Here is a 23,317-nt window from a genome sequence, read left to right as displayed (position 1 = left end):
GGGGGAGGGCCGGGAGCCGCCCCGGGGCAGCGGGCGCCGAGGCGGGAGGGGCGGGGGGGAGAACGGGCGGGGCGGCGGCGCTGATGTCAGCGCGGAGGGGCGGCCCCGTAACGCTGTGCCGGGAGCTGCGGAGCCCCGACGGAACGCGGCCGTCGCGGCGCCCCGAGGCCGAGCGCTGAACGCGTCGAGATCCGAAAAGTTTGCATTAGGAGTCGTTCATCTTTATAGCGGCCGCCGCAGCCGGGGATGCTCCGCGTCCCGACAGCGCTGGCCGGGCGTCGTGGCAGCGCGGTTCGGCGGCTGTCCTGAGCGCGTGCGCTGCTGGCGCTGTCGGGCCGCGTTCCGCCAGGAACGTGCGCGGGCCGCGGGCGCTCCGAGGGAAGGCCAGCGGCGTCCCGCTGCCGGCTGTGGCAGCAGTGACGGAGCAGCCGTGCAGCCCAAAGCGAGTTGTGGAGCAACCAACCAACCGGATTTATTTAACAAATTAAAACTTTTTTTTCTTTTTGCCAAGGCAGACGTTTGGAAATTTCGAATTTGGGGAAGAAAGCAAAGGCCTGATGTGCCTGAGACTCCAAATCCCCAGGGAGCTGTGGCTGGCGGAGCCCCCGAGTGCCACTATTGTGTGCACTGGGTGGTGTGTGGCAGCAGGCGGCTGCAGTGGAACCGGGCAGCTCTGGCCGCTAGAGCAGCAGCAGTGCTGAGCAGAACCAGCCCGGAGCTGCCCCGTGCCAGCTAGAAGCTGCGTGGGAAGGGATGCCATGGAGCTGCTGCCTGTCGTGTCATGCTGTCGCCCTCCCACAGCTAACGTGTCAGTGTGGCACAAACCTGAGCATTGAGCCTTGGCAGCCATCTGCTCACAGCCTTCCCCAGGTGCACAGTGCTTTGCCACAGCCCCTTCTCAATACCCTCCCCATCCCATACCTTCAAATCTCCTGGTGGCAGCCGTGAAGGAGCCCCACGGTACCCAGTATTGGAGCAGGACAGGAGCCGTGTGTCACATCTCCCACGCGAGTGCTGGATGAGCGTGTTTCCCATTGAAGAAACAGTTGACAAAGCATAGGGCAGTTCCAGGGGTCAGGAACTGGGGAAGACCTGTTGCAAAGTGCTCTTTGTGTCAGGACTAACAGCAGCTTGGAGATGTGACGCTTGGGTTCTGTTTCTCTGCTCAACCCACATTCTCTTTCACTGAGAACTATCCCATTACATTTCAGTTTAATAGAGCACATAATTTTTTCCTTTGAATTGTGGGGGCATCAGATAGAGATCTTATGCATATGTTAGAACAATATTAAATACTTTTGATAGCATAGAGAGAATAGCAAGTGGAACCTGGTGCTGTGAAGGAACTTGTCAGATGTTGGTGATGCTTTCAGGACAGTTCTGCCTGTTCTTCTGCAGTGGACACAACACAGCTGGTTGATGTGGCATTTCCCCAGTGCTGACCTAGCTGGGCTGCCTGGGAGAGCATTGCCATGCTGAAATGGAGGGGACTGAAGGCCATGCTATCCAACGTCTGCTCTGACATCTCTCTGTCCTGAAATCTGAAAATAGGAAATATGACAATTTATTGAGGGGTGTGGTTGTACTTGCACGACTCACACACCTCTTTCACTTGCTTTAAGGGAAAAAGAGTTCTTGGCAACAGAATGTTAATTTTGAATAATACTGAAGCCAAATGACGGGTCTCTGCTGTGAATCTTACTGAGCCATACTGTACAGCTGCACCTAGTTAGGCTTCCTCAGACTGTGAAAGAAAATGTGCAATTGACAGTTAACATTTTAATCTCATTAATGATAACCCAGCAGAATGTAAAATGGCACTTAAGCTGTGGTGGAAAACTTATACAGGAGCAGCATGCAGCTGAGGAGCCCCTGAATTTTGCTGAGCATTGCCACACAGGACTGCTGCCTCCTGTGCTGTCAGATGTAAGGCTGGACTGGGCACTGCGCAGCTCACCTTGTGTTCTGCTGGCCTCAGCTGCTCTTTCCAAACGGGTCCTCCTGGGAGAGTGGCAGCAGTGAAGTCTTGTACCACCAGCAGGGTTGGGAGCAGACTGAGCGCCAGGTGGGAGGATGTCCCTGCCTCAGGCTGCCTGCCTCAGCCTGCTGGGGAGAAGCATAGACAGTGAGTGCTTTGAGAGCCACAGCGGAAAGCGTGCTGTGAGCAGGTCAGCTGTGGCCCATGTCTCCTCGTAGGTGGCAACAGTCCCCTGTCTTTTAAGTGCAGTGGTTCTCACATTGTTCTCACCCTGCTTTCCTGTCCCACCTGCCCTCACAGCACTGGTAAAGGCTTGGCTGGTCTTACCTTGTTTGTGGCTGAGGATTTCCTTTTGCGTCGTTCAGTCACAGCCTTCACAGCATGCACTACCTCTTCTTATACATTTTTGCACTGAGCACTGCTGAGACTTTAAACAACCATCAGTTTGGGCTCCATCTTCAAAAACAAGTAAAACAATCTTAAAGCTGGTGAAAGCACTGGAAGATGTTGTGAGATGTTCAAGGGAAGGTGGACTGTCTCTAGAATAAAGCAGAGACCACCAAGGAATGTGCATACACCCAGAAGGATGGTTTGGAGAGGACAAGGATCAAGCACTCCTGTTGGTCAGGAGTCAGGCTGTTAATGGGTTTAAGCTGCAGAAGAAAGAATTTGGTCTGAAATTAAGAAAATTATATAACTGGGAGAAAAGTTAGACAGTGGAACTAGTTGCCAAGACAGAGGTTGTGAAACGAGATTTTTCAAGGCTAGGCTAGACACCCATCCATCAGGGATGGCTTGGAATAACTGAGTAAATCCAGTGAACAATGCAAACAGCTTGACTGGATGACCCAGTAACAGTCCCTTCCAATCCAAATATGTTCGAGAGGCTTCTGAAATGTCCCAGCAATTGGCAGCTTTTCCACTTCCAGCATAGTTTTGGTGTGTTGCTGCCAGATGTGCCATTGGTACCTTCTGCCAAAGGCAGTGATGTGTAAGACTGTAGCCGAACATAGCACCTTTAACAGCATTTGTTTTTCCTTCAGGGTTCACCTTGCCCTTAACCCATGTGAAGACTTGCTGGAAACACGATCTAGAAAAGAGTTTTTAGTCTTCTAATACTCTGTTGTGTCAAAGAAGAGCCCGTCCAAATGAGCAAGACATCCCCGCAGAACACCGCTACAGATGCGAACGGAGTAAGCGTGATTCACACCCAGGCACACAGCAGTGGTTTGCAGCAGGTTCCCCAGCTGGTTCCCGTTAGTCCTGGTGGTGGAGGCAAAGCTGTGCCTCCGAGCAAGCAGGGAAAGAAAAATTCCTTTGTGGATAGAAACAGCGATGAGTATCGTCAGCGCAGAGAGCGGAACAACATGGCAGTGAAAAAGAGCCGGTTAAAAAGCAAACAGAAAGCACAAGACACACTGCAAAGGGTCACCCAGCTCAAAGAAGAAAATGAACGTTTAGAGGCGAAAATTAAGCTCCTGACCAAGGAGCTGAGCGTACTGAAAGACTTATTCCTCGAGCACGCGCACAGTCTTGCAGACAATGTGCAACCTGTTGGCACTGAGAGCACCACAACAAATGCAGAAAACAGTGGGCAGTAGTCACTGCCACAGCCTGACGGGATGAACTCTGGAGGTGCAGCCTGTCTGCACCACCCTGCAGTAACTGAGCAAATGAGGGGTTCTTTTAACCATCATTGTGTGCAGATCTTTTTAGGTTTAACACTGAAGATTTGATACAATTAAACCAGAAACTGCTTAGGGTTTTTCTTTAAAGGCGTTAAATATTTTTCTCTTCTAGAAGATTTGTCTAATAAGTGCAGATCTAAATCCTTAGTCAGCAAGGAGCTTACCATTACGGAAATAGCATTTCACAGATGTACACTTACCTTCTTACATTTAGCACAATGGGAGAAGTTCATCAGGGTGGTTCACTGTAGTATCAGAAAGTCGTATTTGGGTGAATTCCTTTAAATACCTTTTAGTGCATTTAAGCCCTTTCTTTTCTCCGTTACATGTTACAAACTGCAGAGGCTTTAGAGAGTTTGTTGTCCTGTTTGGTGAACTGCTTTTCTACCTACAGAGCAATTCCTGCAAAGCACCACTTAGGCTTTTCCTATCTGGTTACTGGGCAGGGCACAGTAATAGCAAGCTGGAGTACTTCAAAATGTTTTCTAAATAAACAGCAACATTCTATAATGATCTTTACAGGCAATTGGCTTCCACAGGGTAAGTGGTGGTCTGAACCAAGTATCAGAGGTAAAGCAGCACATGGGCTGCTTTTTTTTTATGCCCGTGTTCATGTTTTCCTGGCTTGCACAGTGACTGTGGGGCATTAGGAGAACAATGTTTTGGTTTCCAGAATATGTAAAAATGCTACCAACAACCTATGCTCTGCAAAACTGCATTCCTGCTGGGGTGCGGGTATCAGGGAGAACAAAATACACAGCTTGGCTGAGCAACAAAAGGGGTAGGGCAGCATATGAACAGCAAGAATGTGTGGATCTCAGCTCACTTATGTTCATTTCCATTCTCACAGCCATTCAGATTTGCAGCCAAGCCTGTACAGAAATGCACAGTGATTTTAAAACTAACGGCCCTCATTTGAACACCCGATTCAGCAGAATTTCTATAGCCATCACAGTTGTGTGAAGGAGTATCTTCAGTCTTATTTCCATAGAAGTTCTTCTATAGCAGTTTTTTTAAATGCTAGTGATAAGTTTTTGCCATGATCCATAATGCAGTGGTATGTACTATATATTGAGGATTTTAACAGCAAAAGTAAAGCAGGAACTTTGGTGTATCCTTAATTTATTTTCATTTTTAAGTATTTCATTGATGGTATGGTTGTGTTACATTTAACCTGTGTGTCTGGCTAGTGGATTATTACACTGTCTTAATTTCCCTCCTACACTGCCTTTTCCCCATATTTTGTAGGATGCTTGTTTGCCTTGTACCTGTACTTAGGAAAAGAAAAACCTTGGATATTATCTCTATGAAGATGCTGTTAGAAAATAAAGCCTTTAAAAGTTCTTTCTGAATTTCAATTTTTAATACAAAGGCAGTTAGGTGCAGTTTTTTATGGATTGTTTTGGACTATGATAGTCTTTTTACAGATATATGGTTTTTTGGTTCTAGCTGCAGCTTAATTAGGTAAGATTGAAATATCAGAAACTAATAAAAACATTTTGCCTCCAGTGCTGGCCTTATTTTTCCTGTCCATTTTCTCTTTCCTTCAGATACAGGTGACCACTTCAAGCAGCTGTCTGAGAAATCAGTACAGCAGTTTTCATTCGTGGAATCATAGAATGGCTTGGGTTGGAAGGGACACCAAGGATCATCAAGCTCCAACCCCCCTGCTGTAGGCAGGGCCCCAACCTCCATATCTAATACTAGACCAGGCTGCCCAGGGCCTCATCCAATCTGGCCTTGAACACCTCTAGGGATGGAGCAACCACAGCCTCTCTGGGCAGCCTGTTCCAGCACCTCACCACTCTCATACTAAAGAACTTCCCCCTGATATCCAACGTAAATTTTCCCTCCTTCAGCTTATTCTTTAACAAATTCTTGTCCTCCACTTAAGTTTCTATTCAGTGGGAAGAGAATAAGAAACTAGTTAATTTGGGTTAAATTCCCCATTTCTCTCTCTCACTCTCTCACACACACGCATACACAAAAAAAAAAAAAAAAGAAAAAAAGAAAAAAAAGAAATGTAAGAATCCTTTCCTGAATGTATACTGCAATTAAAAGGTAATGAGGTAATGAGGGAGGGGCTGGCGGGGGACAATCCTTGTACAAGGGTTGTTGTATAAGGATGAAGATGACCTGACTGCATCTCATTTCTTAGATGGGTGCCAGCTCTGGCAGGAGCCCCATCCCTCCCCTCTGTTTGCTCTGTGTTGGAACTACATGGCCTTGTTGCCCTGCTGATGGTTTGACAGCACAGTGTGCGTTCCTCTCCTGATAATCCAAAGAAGGGCCCCAAATCTATGATGTTTTTTCCAACCTTGCTGTACATAGGCTGGCTCCTGGAGAATGATTTCTTTAGTCTCTTGAATGCAAGTAGAACCGTCTGATGGAGACTCAGGAACTCCTGGTGCTCCAGCAGGTCACTTCTCCACCTGACAGCACCAATGCCACTTCCTTCTTGCGTGAAACAAAACCACAAAGTTACAACTTACTTGTTTGTGCAATGACTTTTCCAGCTTAGCAGCTGCTTTGTTTGCGTGCAGACTGTGTGCGACTGACAAGTTGTTATTTTCAATCTATCCTCAGTGTGAGTTAGGTTCACGCCTTCCTTGCAACTGCTTATTCTGAGCCTCCTGCCAGAAGAGCAGCTTGGCCCCAGGGAGCAGAGGCATGGGGGCTTTGCTCACATTCTGCACAGGAGAGCTCTCATGGTGAACTTGGAATATCCCTCTTCTTCCTAAGGAAAAATTGGAATGAACACCTCAAAAAATTCAGTGTTGGTCTGTGAAAGTTTTCCTTTTGGTCCATTTCTTTTTAATAGCAGCTATGGTCTGTGACAGAACACAGAGCCTGTCACAAGAAAAAGCGCCATACGTTTCACCACAAAACATTATGCCCATTTTCTTACAACAGCGAAAGAACTCTCCCACTCTGACTTCCCCGAGCAGCCAGGAGGCTCTGCCCCACTCACCACACCTGTAACTGCAGCAGCATCACTGCACAGAGATACACCCCAAGTGCATCCAGCCTGGGGCGCTGAAGGTTTAAATCTATCAATTCACAACTTGGACCTTTTTAAACATGTAAGCTTGCTCAACACTGGGCACTCCTGTTATTTTGGTGCGGCTCTATTTGAGTCTGTTTGCACCGAGGGGAAAGAAAGGCATTTGGGAAAATATAGCTAACAGCCTAAGAAATACTAATTTAATCATAAGGAAAGTTTGTCACAACCTGTATTCCCTCCCCAACGCACACATTTAAAGCATATTAAATATCATTCTGCCATTTTGAAACACTTACTCCCCTCAGATGCTAATTAAAAAAAAAAAAAACCAACAAAACTAACTTGCTTTTTGCATAAGTGGGTAGAAATTATCCAGAACTGCAGAACAGAGCACTGGAAGGAAGGGTACAATCTGCAGCAGTTGAGTTCAGTCCCTGGCTGTGGAGGGCAGCGCTCCCGGCCCCGCAGAACCCCCAGCAGCACAGCCGGCAGCGCTCCCCCCCACACTGCGTGCTGGGACACAGCCTGCCTGCACAGCACCCAGAGCCAGACCTGTTCTGCAGGAGCACTGCCGCCGTGCGCCAGCATTAATCATAGCAGGGAAAGGCCTATTAACTGCGTTAGGACTACAGCTTAGTTGAAACAACTCCAAAACTTTTTTTTTTTTTTTAATCTGTGAAGTGTTACTGTAACACAATAACTGCTATTGAACCTAAGGGACAGCAGGTTTCAGTGGCCAGAGCAGCCAGTGGTCTGAGTGTGTTCAGAGCATGCTTCAGCTGTGCTTGGACTCAGAGGGTAGTGGGCTGAGGCTGCAGGCACAGCCCAGCGCTAGAAAACATCGCAGGGTTCAGAGACAGGTAAGTCCGGAGTGTGCTTGCAGGTTGTGGTGTTTGACACCTGCACAGCTGCCAACACACAGCATGGCACCTCTGCACATGCTGTGCATTCAGGAGCAGGAGCCTTTGCACCCTGAAGCTCAGCAGGAGCACTGCTGCACATCACAGCTACTGACCTCACCTCTGCTCCTTCACATCCCTTCCCATCTCAAGACCTCCTGCATTCACCTCCTGTAGACCGTGGCCAGCAACCTTTAAAAAAAAAATGCACATAGGTTCATCACTCAGCAAAGTGACACTGAACAGAAGGAGTGAAGCCCCTGGATTATTTCACAACGAATTCCTTGGTCTTCACCACTTGAAGTTCCCTATTTGGCAATGGCTCACCAAGTGGCTAGAAAGGAAGAGCGGGTTTGTGTCGCACAGCTCAGTGCGGTCAGCAGAAAGAGCAACCATTCACCATTTCTGAAAGAACTCCAGATCTCCAGCTGGTCACAGCCAAGGGCCATAAGGCCACAACACGGTGCTTTTGATGTGTTCATCGGCAACAGACATAAACATGACGTGTTCACTAAACAACACTACTTCTATGGAGTCAGAGCAACCAGGACTATTTTATGATGCAAGCAGAGCATTTGTTCTCCTGCAGGCTTCACCTACAGTAAAAGAAAGGATTCTGTGGGTAATTTAAATCCTGCATGAATATAAAGTCATTTTGTGATCATTATTAATATGTTTGTGGTCTATCCATATAAAACTTAATGATTAATGATTTAATTCTGAAGCTGCTAACAACAGATGGTTTGAAGCAACTCCATCGTTTGGCAGAGCACAGCTCTGACTGACCCAGAGCTCTGGAATGAAGACGTTTCCTTCTTGCAGGTTTTAAGGCTTCTGAACACCACAGCAATCTACAATTTTAAGGAACAAATACATGAACAAATTTAATGAGGCTGTGTGCAGGATCAATGTACCCTGTAACCAGAACAGAAGTCAGGCTAACAAAGAGCCAGTGTTTCCAGAGCACAAATTGGCAGAAAGTCAGGTAAAGAAGTAGAAATGGCAGCAGAAGAATCTAATGAACACAAGTTGTAAACAAAAATGATGCCAAGGATGAATTTTAATACAAATTTCATTCTGCTTACTCCATTGTCACTGATACAAGATCCATAAGAAAAATATAAGTGTCATTTTGTCCACTGAAAAGAGCTGATTTTTTTCTCTTTTTTGCAATACTTGTGATAAAGCTTAATAAATGACTTAGGTTGTTACAACTGCTGGCAGCATTCAGATCACCTGTATTTTAAAGAGTCTCTATCATCAAAATTCAGATTTAACTGGAAGAAATCACTGCTGTAGCAAGGTTATTCAGGTGGCACTTGTTTGTCAACTGCTGCCTGCAAAGCAGCGACGTCGGAGGTATATGGATATCCAGTGCTGAAGCCTTCTACTTTCATTTTTAATTAATGAATCAATCTGGCTAATAGCCTGCCCTCTTCTCGCTATGAAGAATTGGATGTTATCTTATATGCTGCGGTGTTAAATCAGAATGATGACTGATCAGCGTGGGACATTCAGCATCACCTGAAGCTTACTCCTTTTGGCTGGACAAGGAGCCAAATGACTTGGCGCTGCCTTGGCCTTCTGCCATGAAAGCCTCTATTTCTTCCACAGTACGTGGGACGCACGTCAGCAACTCCATCCCGCTGGCTGTCACCGCAATATCATCTTCAATGCGGACCTGTCACAGAGAACATGCAGTTACCAATGAGGTATTCCAGCTGGGGACGAGAAGCACTTCGGGCAGTGATGGCCATGGAGCAACTGGCGTGTTTCCAACTGAGTTGGTGATACAAGAGCAGAACACAGAGCAAGCACCAGAACCTCAGGAGGCAGTGGCCTGCAAGTGAGTTTGGTGGTGCTCCTGCAGGTGCCCAGGAGTGGGTGAGTGAGGCTGCACAGTCCCTGTGCATCCCCCCTCTCTGATACCAGGAGCAGGAAAAGGCACGTTGCCCCAGGCTTTGCCTGTACCCTTGCCAGTGCCCAGCTTGCTGGGACAGCAGTGCCTGCTGACGCCTGAGGTGCCCGCTCTTGCAGCAGTCCTGGTGCTGAGCTGCAGTTTGCTGCTGTGTGCAGACAAATCACATCTTCTCTAGATACAGTACACTTTCAAAGGAGGAACTGCAACACGAAGTAGCTTGTAGCTGATATTCAAACATTGAATTTTGAGCTGATAAGAAATTCCTGCACAGGTCAGAATTCCTTTTAAAGGACAATCACTGTTTAAATCATGCAAGGAAAAAGCAGATCCTCTCAGTTTTCCAGCTCTTGTTCTGTTGAAATGAAAAGTATGTTCCATTTCTGTTTGACTCTAATCTCCCTTAGCCAGTAAATGTGCCTACATAGTCATTTCCCATTATCTTATCAGAAAAATGTTGCTAAGTCACTAAGCTGCAATAAAAGCAATTTTAGTAAGGTGTAAATCCAAGAGAACACACACTCCGGGGACTCCCATCTTACAGTTGTTTTAATTGTTTCTGACCTCTTGACATTTCCAACTAAAAATAAAGTTGGATAACATTTGTACTTCTGATTGCAAAATAATCCATTTGTTCAAACAGAATGAGTCATCTACTCCTTATTAAACTGTTTAATGATGTCGTTGCCAAATTATTTCTTTTAGCTGGTATCAAGTTAAGTGTATTATAAAGCAGAATTAAATAAATCAACTCCAAGTTCACACACTGGGTTTGGACAGCTGTACATCTGGAAGCTGCACGTGCTGTGTCTGACGGGCCCATGCTGGGTGTTACAGGGGATGCAAGCCACACAGCAAACAGATCCGGGCACTTCAACAGCTTTTACGTGGGTGGTTTTGCCTCTTAGAGATGGAATTCCCCCTTGAATCTGCTATAGAGACATTTCAACCACAGTTTGTCTGCTTTGCAACTGAGATTAACAAAAAACCCGGTGTTGCTCTTTTTTTTTTTTTTGCAGTTGAGCATCTTATTCTTTCAGCTGGACTTGGGCACTCCTCGGGAGCAGTGACTGCCCTGAGAACAGAGAAGACAGGAGCCAGAGAGCACAGGGAACAGCCTGCGGACAACTGGACTGTCAGTAGTGTCCTGTGTGTGCAATGAGAAAATTGGGATGGAAATGAGCAGGAAAATGGAATGAGGGTGAGAAAAGGAGCTGGGGAAGGCAAGATACGATCAGGAGAGACAGGGCAGACAGATAATGGCTGCAGAGGTAGAGTTTGGAACAGTTGGAACCTGGAAATGGGCAATTCTATGAGAGGAAAATGGAGCAAAATGGGATGAGGCAGGCTCAGGAGCACAGAGAGAGGGATTCTGTCAGAGGTGAAAGATCCTGAATGAGCGAAGAATGATGAGTGCTGGGGCCAGATGCATCTAAAGCCAGTGAGTGGCACCAGCACCAGACAGAGTATGGAAAGCTGTCAGGAGCCCATTGAATGGTGCTGCAGAGGGCCAGGGCAGCAGAGCCATTCCCACACAACCCCTCTTCACCCTCAGAACTCCAGGACCCAGCTGCCCTCTGCATGCAGGAGTCCTACGTAAGGTGTATGCTTACACTAACAGTGAAGAAAGACTGCCCAGCCTCAGTGCGCATTATCTCTCTGGTTAAAGACAACAGAAGCGCAGAGGAACACAGGCTCCCAAGAGGGGAAAAAATGTGTACATCTGCTCCTTTTGTTCACACTCTGTACATCACACTGAGCTTAAATTCAGCTGCAGCAAGCAGCAGCATCAGAGGACCTGTGAAACCTTCCCTCCAGGAGAGCCTGGCTTGCTCTTGTCCTTGGTCCAAACGGACAAAAGATGCTGGCTCTGGCTGGCAGAGTTTACCAACTTGGGATTGCCTTTCCCAGCAAGGGACGGTTATGAAACTTGCTCTCAGAGCTGTCCTTGTTTTCAGGCTCTTTGTTCCACAGTGCTGCTTGGTTCAGGGCTACAGCAAGGCCTGCAACCAGACGTGGCTTAAAGGAGCAGCGAGTCGAGGTGTGAGGCCATGCTGCATTACAGCTCCCAGGGGCTCCTCGCAAGCTTTTCCCCCCACACATGGCTTTTGCAGTGCGAGATGGCAATTTCACAAAGCTATCCTGCACAGGCCAAGTGCCCAGGAACATCAGGACCCTCAAATGCCTTTATCTTATCACGGGCAGTGGCACGACCTATTTAGATAGATTTGATTGCACAACCACTGAACGCCAGCAGCAGATCATCATGTGGCTTGACTCAATGGACCCAAATTGGTCCCAAAGCAGGGCTGTAAAGGCATGGCCAAGGACAGCACACGAGTTAACACCGCACTGCTGTCAGCTACATACACAGCCTCGCACTTTGTCCTGACTAACTGATACACTCATGCTCCCCAGAGCCTTTTGTGTTATCTTCCAAGCAAAGGGGGTTGTAGCACTCATTCATTTCTTTTGGATGATGATATATAAAAAAGGCTTTTGAGATTCAAGAAAAGATTTTGGACAATTAAACAGCCCAGATTTGGTCGATGACAGATCCCAGATGTGATTAAAAAAGACCACTGGTGACACGTCTCCAATTTTTAATCTATTGAGATTTGTTTGATAACGGCTATGGAAAGCAGCAACAGAATTGCTACAAAATCCTGGAGCAGGAAACCTATGGGAAAGCAGGACAGGATGTGTGCCACACAAGGTAAATCAGCACATGATTTACATAGGCCAACTGGAGCATCCATACATCAGTTTTTATAGCTGCTTTACTACTGGGGCAGATGCATGCGGACAAAGGGGACTGACTTTGACTCAGCCATCAGCTCACCAATAATTTTTAATAAGCAAACTTAGGACAAGCAGAATTTGACTTCCATGCTTCATGGGACTGATTAGGAAATAGATCTATTCTTACACTAAAATCAGAGAGAGGTGGGTACACTGCAGGACTGGGAAAGAGCATCTGCCACTTTCCTCTTCCCACATTATACAAAGCCTTCCTACAGGGGCTGATGGGCTCTGTGCTGTGTAGGGACTCTTTCTTACCCCATGCTGCCAGTCTCCTTCCTCTTACAAGCAAATTCTCATGTCAGGAACACTTTACTTTAAAGCTCTATGTATAAACATTTTATAAAAGAGGATCAAGATTTGTAGGGTGAGGCTATGCATTTCATTAGATCAACTGATGTTAATGGAAAAAGAAGCTTCAGGCACACATTCCCTTCATCAAGCCTCAAAAAGAACCAATAAAATATAAGCTAAATACAGGTTAGTAACAATTGCTCTTAGTTTAACCTGATTATGTTAATTAGGCAACTGAAGCAAAAAGGGTTAAAGAAGATTTACAAGCAACCAGTCACTGTTCTGGGGCAGCCTACAACCATTACTTCTCAGAACTTTAAAGAAAGTGACATGTTCCATTAGGACAACTGCTTTCCTGTGAAAACCTTTCCAGGATATGTTGAGTTGTGTTACTACTGTTGCATGATGTGAGATGTTAAAAAGTAGATGAGCATGCTTAGCAGTCAGTGAGCATTTTCTCTAAGTCCCATAAAGTTTTCACAAATAAGGTGCAGTGCTGGTTCTACAAATCCTAGGGAAAAAAATAAAACCTGAAAAGAGGCTGAATATTTAGGGCCAAGCACTGAACATTTTCACTGGGTCTTTGAGAAAACATCATATGGACGGCACGAATCAGTAATCAGCTTATGAAGAGTGGACATTTCAAACCCCAAAGAGCTGTGTTTAGAGCTGGTGCTTCCCCTTCCCTCAGGACCCACACGCTTTCCCTGAGCCATAAGCAAAGCCACATGCAAATACCTTGTCTTGCAAGGCTCTGTGTTCTCAGCAGAGCAATGCTCACAGAGCACCGGTGCAGCCCCACAGCACTCATGACCTTGGTGAACTGGACTCAGTTTTACAGATTGAGAACTGGTGGATATGTGACAGAGAGACTTCACAGGATCACAGGATTGTAGGGGTCGAAACCCCCCTGCTAAAGCAGGTTCCCTACAGTGGGTTCCCAGAACAGAACAGCTCTAGTCTGGGATGAGGGCAGGCTGCAAGACTGCCAAGTAGCAGTTACAGTTGTGTAGTGTGGGCATCTGTGGTGCATGCAGGCATGGGGCTGGGCACAACCTGTGCTGACTGCGTGCAGTTGTGCTGGTGTCACCACGCTGGTACCACCAGGAATCCAGGTTCAGAAGAAAAACCTCTCACTTTCTCCATTCTTTCTTGCTCTTGAAGGTTTCATAACCTTCTTACCTCCAGCATTGGACAGCCCAAATTACAATAAATGGCTGCAGTCTTCTCTGTGCAGAGACTTGTCACACTCAAGAAAATTATCCCAAACCAAAAAGACATGAATTCAAGGTGAATTCATTAAACTCCTCAAATCCCTGTGCGGGTATTCTTACTCAGAATTACAATGGTGTTACTTTGGTTCATATAAGTTCATTTTTGAAGTGAATTAAATCAAGCCAAATTAAGAACGCTTTAATTAGTGCTGAGCTCTGCAGAGGAAAGCAGACTAGTTATTTCCTTTTTTTAGAATGTAGGTTTTTTTAAACCTAAAGGAAGACTGGACACGGCTGTAGCGAGCTCTTTGGCTAGAACTGATACCAGTATTACCCCCAGTTCTGCTATGTCAGTAACACTGGGACTCATGAGATCTTCTTTAATCGTGCAGAGAGAAAATTTTCTGATGTGCTTGAGAGAGAAATACTCATTCTGGACAAGCCAGAATGAACCTGCACATGGATAACTAAGCACTCTGAACAGCAAATTGCATTTATACTGCATTACAGTTCAGCTTTTGTTAGAATTTAGAAATATTAAGATATGTTTCTGTCTCAGATTTTATTTCCATTCTTCTCCTGGACAAAATCAAGTGACAACATCTGGCTCAGGGATGTGTGTATTATTTCTTTCTCTCTCTCTAAGTAAAATGTATTGTTCACAGGGGGATCGGAGATTTAGATTTTTGCTCAATCGTTTTTGGGCAGCTCCCCCTTGTAGCAAAGTTTGTTGGCTCACTCTCCTCACAAGTCAACATTACAGGAAGCTAAGCAAAAACAGGGAAGAAAGTTAGGCTTTGTTTGGAATCTCTGGAATAGAAGTGCCCAATTCAGCAACTCATGCCAAGGTAGAGACCCTGTGCTGCCATTCCTGCTGCATGCGAACACACAGCAGGTGAACCACGTGCATGCCTCAAGCCAGCAGAGCTGGAGGAGGCATTCACAGCAAACCATGGGAGAACATGGGCTTCACTGAACATTTCCAGAGAAAGGTCACCAGGAGTGAATTGAACTGCCCCCAGATCTCCCTCAGAGTGTTCGCAAGAACAGTGAAAACAGCTAAACCTGTTTCCTTGTGGTGTTAAGCTACATGAGTGCGCTACAGTATTCCTTCAGAATATGCTTCAGTGTGTGGTGCCACATACAATGTGTTCAAAGTTAGAAAAGGCAGAGTTAACTACTTTTCATTCATCAGAATCTCAGTTGGCTGGCGGGCAAGTCTTGATAAAGAAACAACATAGAGACAGATAACGTCCCAAACCTCAGCAATGAATTAAACAGCAGACAGGGTAAAGTCCCAGGTCTCTTGATAAGATTGCACACACCAGATAGTGAGCTTCCAGAGATGGTTGCCCAGGCCCTGGCTGACTCATGCGGCTGGTAATGGCACACACAACTTTTCGGTCTGGGCTGGTGGTTTAAAGCCAGCTCAGACCAAGAACAGTACAGTAATTACCCTCTCATGGATGGTATACAGTGATAAATTAGTTGATGGCAGCAACAGACAATTCCTAATGAGTGACTTCTCATACCAGAAAATCACCGCCGTTGCCAGTGATTGTTAGCTGTGTTGAGACTTAGCAGAAAAGCCAAGAGAAGGATGGGGCATTGCAGCTGCCTGCTTTATCTTCCCTGTGCATGAATACGGAAGCTCAGAGAACAATGCAGCACCCTTCAAATGCTTGCTCTGCTAAAATGAAAACCTACTGGAAGCACTGCAACTGCTACATATTCTGCTAGGGTGGTGGCTTTGAATGGGAAATGCCCCAGAGAGCATGGAGAAACAAGGCCTTTTTATTTACACAGCAGCTGTCTGAGTGGAAACAATCTTCAGATCACAGCTAACCCCTGAGTCAGCCAACCTTTTCTGTGCACACGCTGCTACGTAAGTCCTGCAATGTGATACCTTGAGCAAGAGACCTAGTGAAGACCACTGGCCATTCTGTTGGAAAACAGAAGAGGTTTTAAATTCATTAGTTTCAGGCCATTCTGGCAATAACTCAGAAATAGCAATTATTGCTCTTTTTCTCTAACACCTCCCTGACTAGAACAGCACAAGGCTCTCCAGCCCTGCGAGGGAGCACCCAACCACTGTTGCAGGAAGCTAACTCTGGAATACGAATCTCAGTCACACTTTATAACATACACATTTCCCAAGGCAAAACACTTACCTGGTATGCAACTTCACAGCGTTGACTGAAGGTATTTCAGCCAATGGAAAAATACAAGGTCTCTTGTTCATTAGATATCACAAGTATAAAACTTCATTTTAAAATAGCAAAAGAAGACTGGTTTGTCTACAGGACAAAATGGCCTGAGGTGCTGTTTCAGGTACAGCCGTCCCATAAAATACACTATAAATTCCAAAAGATTTCTTCTCAAGTACATAGCAAAGACAAACAGAAAACCATCCAGTTGAACACTACTCACCCCACCAAATCCTCTGAAACGCTGCAGGACATCGTTGTTGATGAAGCAGGACTGTGCGGGATCACGGAGTGCTTGGTCCAAGAGGTGGTTGATGAAGTAGATCCCTGGCTCGATGGTCAGCACCATGCCCTGCTCCAGGTTCCGGGCAGTGCGCAAGCTTCGCAGCCCTGGCAGGTCAATGCGTTCCACCCCCTGTAGAAAGAAGCCCACCTCAATGGACAGAAATACTGACTGTGGGTAACCTCTTATCGAGACCCTCCTATGCTGACTATTCTGTCAGACATCCGAAATAACAGTTTTGGGGGATTGAAATTGTGCTACACAATCAACTCTCATAACTCACTCATTTTGCTTTCATAGACAGTGATTATCAACTCAACAAACCAAACTGCTTTTGCACTGCAGAGGTTCTGGCTTCATGATCTGCTTGGTACTGTCACACTATCTTTGGAAAAGTACCACTTTAGAAGACTAAGTAATTACTTACTTTGCTAATTACAATTAGCAAATACAAATTTCTTTCTATACCTTACCTTGAAAAATATATTTTGAGCAAAATGCAATTCTTAAAATGCACCCTCCATATCGTGGCTGAAACAGCTGAACTATGTAACAGAGAGCAGTTTCCCCAAGAAAATGCAAATGTTCATTCTCACTGTATGCTACTAAAATTATACAGTTATGATCTTGATTCAGGAGCAATGAGTCTACACATGACCTCATAAAAGCAGCCCATTTAAAACTACGCTTTTGTCAGATTGAAACTTTCAGGCAATGTAGTTTTTAATAATATCATTCAGCACCAAGTTAAAACAAGTCCCAACTAGCAAAACATTTTCTTCTTCCCCAAAGCTGGTAAAGTAAAATGATATATGAGGACGTGCTAGTCAAGGAATTAGAAACATTGCAAGGACTAGTTCAGGATATTAATTTTCTTCCCCCAAATGTGAATGTGCCAGCTATTGCAACATCTGAAAAAAAAAACAAAAACATCTCAATCCCATTAGTTTTTTGAAAATCCATAGCAAATTTGCAACCGTAGCAAAATCAACAAATATGATGACCAACAGATAGTCCACAGGCCTGCAGCTCACAAAAATGTACACATGCTGACCTCCACTCCTGGAACTTTTTCCAGATTAGCCAGGCAGAAGTTAATGGCTTTGCTAGACAAAGGCTATATTTATTTAATCTCCAGGTAGCTTTCTCATGTCCGTTACCTGGCCATTTGCAGCCATGACCTGGTCATGGCCATTTTCCTTGTTGGTAGGAAAGTGACTCTTTCCAGAAGCACCAGCACAGCACCTGGTACCAGTAGGAAGCAACATCCCCTTGCTGGGAGGCTAAGAACGCTGCCTGGGCACTGCCCTCTGCTCCTGGCATGGCTGTGCTCCCATGTCTCTTCCACATCAATAGCAAAAGTTCCATGGGGACACAGGAGAGGCAGGGTCCTGAGTATTAGCCAGGTTTTAATCTTTCTGAATCACCTCTTCAAGGTGCATATAACCCCAGAGCACTGTTTGCTCCTGAGCTCCACTTTCAGAGAAATACCACTTGCAATAGCCACTCAGCAGTGTTTGTTTTGTTCTCACCGGTTGCCCAAGCAATAACGAGGTTCCTTTTTTCCCTTAGCAGAGCTTATTCTGTCCCAATGCATGGCATCTCAGAGGAGCCAAGACTTTCAGTGCTAACCAGCAGGGATGTCTGCACGTGCCTCCCCTTGAGAGATACAGAGCACATGCAATTCTCAGTGCCCTTGCAAGCCAGGCCCATGCAAATCAACAAATGTATTCTAACAGTTTTCACTGGCTATTTCATGCATTTCATATGCTTGATCTGCATTTTGCTTTTTACATTAAAATAAGAAAGTATGATTTTGTTGTACTGAGGAAACGAAAATACTCAGATATTAAGCACAGAACTTTGCTTTTGGGTTCTTACCAGAAATCAAAGAGAATTAATATATTTCTGAACTTGAAACAATCACTGTACAGAAGCAGAGCCATTTTTTTCTTGCTGCTGCCCCATGGGGTTTGGCACCTCACACATTCATTGTAATGCATAAAGGAAATGAGGGCATCTAATCTTGTGGATTAATCTCTCCATGAGCTATAAACAATTAGATTAGTGTCTGGACCTTTTGGTGCGTTGCCAACTATCTATCAGCTGCTTTACAACAAACAGCTCGTATTTGGCTTTTAACTGTACTTCCCTTCAATTCTGCTTGTAAATGCCTTTTCTTAGGCAGTCAATCTAAGACAGATGCTAGAAGGATGAATGCACAGTGAGAAAAAAAATTGCGAACACCATCTGAAGGCACTGCTGGCATGGCGTGTGCATTTTTGACCTTTTCTTAAAACAAATGAGGCTTACCACCAGGTATGGTGGTCATACCTGGATGTCTTCAGATACCTCCATGACTACTGACTGAAGCAATGTGCAGATGTGTCCATGCTGCCCACAGTGTCATCCTGCAGGAAGCCAACAGCACACTTACTGCCTCTGAGCAGTGCCAGGGCAGCAGTGTGGGCAGCCCCAGAGGAACAGGCTGCCTGGGCTGGCAGCAGCAGGGGAAGTAGCCCCGGCCCTGTTCACCCAAAAATACAATTTCAACTTCTCTAGAATCCACAAGCTCGTTCTGATATTCTTTCAATGCAAGCAACGCCATGTGGCGTCAAACTCCTGGTTTCATCTCCATATCCTTGAATTCTGTGGGCACTGAAGTCATTCTGTGAATAGCACCAGCTACAACTCCCATGAAAGCATCTTGAAAAGTCTTTGGGAAAAGATGACTGCTCTGAAGGCAGGACACGGATGGGTGGGCTCATGGCTCTCTCTCTCTTAGCAGAGGCCTGCACGGTGCTTGCTCAGGTACAAAATGGAAGAGGAGCAGAGAGCAGCCCCAGAATGCCTGGTAGTGAGGCTGAAGGAAAACCCACACTGCAAAGGGGCAAGAGCAGGATGGGGAGGGTTCACAAGTGGAAGGGATGGCAACATCCTTCTTCTGATGATTAAAACATACACTGAGCTAAGGCTGCAGCATCCCCTGTGACATCTAATGTTGGAGGCACTCATAACTATCTCAGTAGGTATAACTCCATCATGTTGGCTTTGTCAGTTTCTAAAACCAAGACATCTGAGGATTCGTTGAAGGACTGCGATCCATTTCTCCCCAAACTGAAGGTGACAGGTCTGGAACAAGGACATCATCGCTTTCTATTCCTGTGTAAGCAAAAGAGCTGGGAAGCCTTACGCTGCCATCTGTCAATATCAATCCTCTGCCATGAGCTGATTTTCTTCTGTGTAAGGAGAAAACATCCCTTTATTTTGCAACTAGACAACCAATGTCTTGTTTCCAACAATAACTATGGTGTTGTTTTGGATTTAGATGAAGAGAAGAGTAAAGGGCTGAACACTGGTGTAGCTGCAGAGAGGCTCCCTGGCTCTGCCACTGCTCTGTCCTCGAAGTCCGGCTATGCATCAGAACCCAGTGTTGTACACTTATGTGCTCATAGCAGAGAAAATAATCAGAGAAAACTAGAAAATAGTAACACCTAGGCATCTAAAAGGAGACTTCTAGTGATATTTTGGGAAAAATTGCTTTTCAAAGAACTATTTTCCTGTATATTCCAGCAACAAACTATATCCAAAACCGTTGTCTAAGAGTGATATTATTTGGAGGTTCTGTTCATATTTTAAAATTGAGACACTCCCACAGTAAGCACAGATGTATGACACTGTCATTTGTGACTGTACTCCTGCCAAGAACATCAGATTCCAATTAATGGTTCATATAAGGTAACAAAGAACAGCATGTCTAGGCAATAAGGACTGCCAAGGGAACAAGAGAATTATTATGTAAACTGATTTCATTACTATGTAAGCAAATAAAAGTTCAAATTAAGTTAAGTGCTGAGAAATATAAAATATAGATCTATTTTTGGAATAAGGAGGGAACCAGGAAGTACATGAGCATGCCTGTCCCTCAGGAAAGTGGTTATGGAAGACCAGAAGTTGTAACATCCCCAGATGAATAACTGCTGGCTTTTAAGCAACTTGGTGGTACGTGTTGCTCCTTCCATGGGAGAAGTGCAGTGTGCAATGTCTGGTCCCACAGGCACTGGCTTCCAGGCACAGTGGGATGCTGGAAGCTCGAGGCCCTTTTGGGTGAGACTGACCTTGGATCTGTATTCAGATCGGGTCAGAAGGAAAATGTGATGATGTCTCTGCTGGATGGTCATCGCCCATGGAGCCAACACACCACTGGGGACATGCAAGCACAGAGATGCTATCACCCTGCCTCCCGAAACCAGGGCTGCAATGCTTGGTTGGCATAACCAGAAGCTTTCTCTTGCCAGCTATAGCAGCCAAACATGGCTGCAGCAGAGACCCCCACAGCTGCTCATAACTACAAATACTGAACAGCACAAAACTATTTTCTGGTGCTTTTCTCCAGTTAAATCATCACAGAACTCAGAGCTTGACAATCAGACTGTCCTATTTGGACCACGTCTGAAACAGCTAAGTCCTAACCATTTCACCAACACCAACAAATTCAATCAAGTATTCAAATTTGACAGAATACGGATCTCGTATTGAGATTATATAAAATCAACACTGAGGCAAAATCTCAGCTCTTTCACTCTTCCCCACTCTCCCACTGTGTATACCCAAAATCTAATTAGCTCATTCTTGTAAAAAGAATGGAGTCCTATGTCCTGAATTCCATTTCATTTGTCTCCTGGTCCCTTCCCTCTCTGCCCTTGTTTCTCTAGATGAGTGCTGCTAATGAAGATTACTTTATGCAGCCTATCCTGCTTTTCCCCAGCAGCCCCAGCTGCCTACAGCCACCTGAAGGAACTGCTAGTCAGTTGTGCCTTTGAAATCAGCAGCAGGTTACACCAAAATGCGCCCCAAGCATCACAAACCACTTGTGACATTTGCAAGTCGAAGCTTCCACTTCTGCAGGAGAATCAAATTACCAGCTGGAGCATGGGGACACAGCTCAAAGTTAATATTGGGGGAATGGAAGGCAAATGGTATCAACTGGCTATTTCCACTTGGAATTTTTTTTGTTCCTTTTCTAGGTATTAACTATGGTATCAGGTTTAAACTGCCTAACAAATCTCCTGCTACTGCAAGCAATGAGGAAGAAGCACTTGTCATTTACTTGAGGTAACTCTGCCTGCTCTGAATTTCAGTCCACTGCTGTAGCATCGTTCTGTGCATAATTTCACCTCTCATTTTTACTGCTTGATCCTCAGATGTCACCAAGCTCTGTTGCGATCATAATGGAAATAATACAACATACAGATTATACTTTTTTCTTTTTCTTAAAATCTAAGAGAATAATAGAGATAGAAAATCACCAAGTTGACAACTACAACATAAATCTGGAAGATGAGCAGAATGTTTGGACAGATAACTCACAGGAAATGAGATAAAGAACTGCAAAAGTCACCAGCAATATTGTTTTAGGATGAGACCAAAGGCAAGCACTGTTTTGGACAGGTTTTCCTATGACACGCAAAATACATACAGGCTATAGCCTTAACTGGAAGGCCTTTTTCTTTCATGAATCTTTGGATACTTGGAATACTTGGATATTAATAGAAATTGCATAGCACAAAAGCCTGAAATATATGGCACGTTTTCTACCTTCCTTTTACATATAGTTGAAACCAGAACTATATTATCTTGGTTTTGTACTCCTACTGCGCCTAGAATGAACTGTTCAAAAAAACCACCATCTCTGTTGGTCTCTGCTACACTTTCAGAAAGATCTGGACAATAAATATCAGATAAAAACTCTGTTAGCAGACACAATATTTTGCAACAAACTTCAATAAGTACAACAAACATAACCAAGTACTTCCTTCAGAAAAAAAATCTAACCAAATTGAATGAAATCCAGTCCAAGCAACAGAAAACCCAAGCCTGTGACACTTTCTCAGAGGAAAAGAGAATCCTGTGGGATGACAGCAGGGTGTGCAGCACAGCACTGCACCTGAGCCTGCCCCCGCTCTGCCCCCACTAAGTCCTTGGTTTCCATGAGCACCAGTTCTGGCAGGGAAAAGCTGCTGGGACCGGAGCACACCTTTTCTGAGCACATGTAAGATGCCACGGCAGGGATAAGAAGAGCCATGAACCTCTTGGGGCTTTAAGACCCCACAGAACCTTTTGCGCCACAGGAACTTCTAACAGTCGTTTTACCCAACACCACCAAGAAGCAGCAGGGTTCCCTGTGCTGTTCTGCACTGTGCTGCAGAACTGAAAGCCTTTCTGGCTTGGTGTGTGCCTGCGCCCTGCTGCTCAGCAGCACACACAGCCACAGGGCCTTGCTGTGAAGGAACACAAGTGATTCAAGGGGGACCCCCAAAGAAAAATGTTTCTCAGAGATTTTCTGAAGGTGTAGACAATCAATTACATGAAAAAAGAAAACACAAAAAAACCCTTTCACTGTAACAGGTAAAAAGCCCTTCTTCTCCCTGCTCATTTATGTCCTACCATGCAGACTGAATCCCATTTGCAGGTCCTGGATACACTACGCTCCAGCAAGGCGTTACAGGGTAATGACCAAGGGAGGCACTTCACATTGCTGGAGTTCTCCACAACAGCTTTAGCTCTGTGGTAAATGCACCTCATCTCCTGCTTCTTAAAGGTAAAAACAGTAATGTTTTTGTAAGTCATTTGCAGTGCTAACCACAAAAGAATGAAATCTGCTTCAGCGTAAAGCAGGTTACACTAGGAACGTATAGATACGTTAGGAACGAGAAAGGGAACAAGGTTACTCCTGTGTTCTCCAGAAGTTCTGGAGACCTAAATCCTCAGCTGGTGACCTAGGAGCAGGCAGAAAGCCTCCTGCTTGAGCCAGGCAGAACTCACACACCTCTCTGACCAGTAAGGGTGCTCCCAAGCATGCACGGGAACAGCGGGCACGGATCACTCCAGGATCAAACCAAACCACTAACCTGAATTTGCTGATGCATGACAGTAATGAAAGGATCGGCTTTTCATGAGAATAGAGAAGTGAATTAAAATTTTAAACTAAGGTAAATCTTATAATTTTAAAAGACAAAACGAAATGAAA

The 23,317-nt window shown here is 45.2% G+C and overlaps 1 protein-coding gene and 1 long non-coding RNA gene across 2 annotated transcripts in view; both read right to left on the bottom strand.

Annotated features, from left to right (window-relative positions):
* LOC122183190 overlaps nt 1-5,320 on the bottom strand; it is a 6,596-nt gene extending 1,276 nt beyond the window's left edge. The window contains exons 1-3 of the long non-coding RNA XR_006180138.1: nt 2,306-5,320; nt 1,958-2,106; nt 922-1,541 (exon numbers count right to left, since the gene is read on the bottom strand). This is a non-coding gene — a long non-coding RNA (uncharacterized LOC122183190). The remainder of the gene's footprint in view (nt 1-921; nt 1,542-1,957; nt 2,107-2,305) is intronic.
* A 3,291-nt stretch (nt 5,321-8,611) lies between these two features.
* PEPD (peptidase D) overlaps nt 8,612-23,317 on the bottom strand; it is a 118,002-nt gene continuing 103,296 nt past the window's right edge. The window contains exons 14-15 of the mRNA XM_042876983.1: nt 16,228-16,419; nt 8,612-9,250 (exon numbers count right to left, since the gene is read on the bottom strand). Coding sequence (XP_042732917.1) covers nt 9,101-9,250; nt 16,228-16,419 — 342 coding nt within the window. The 3' untranslated portion in view covers nt 8,612-9,100. The remainder of the gene's footprint in view (nt 9,251-16,227; nt 16,420-23,317) is intronic.

The sequence above is a fragment of the Lagopus leucura genome, unplaced genomic scaffold, assembly GCF_019238085.1.
Source record: "Lagopus leucura isolate 7727_CA_CO unplaced genomic scaffold, USGS_WTPT01 Super-Scaffold_100017, whole genome shotgun sequence".
Taxonomy (NCBI): Eukaryota; Metazoa; Chordata; class Aves; order Galliformes; family Phasianidae; genus Lagopus; species Lagopus leucura.
This window is presented reverse-complemented; position numbering and strand designations above follow the sequence as displayed.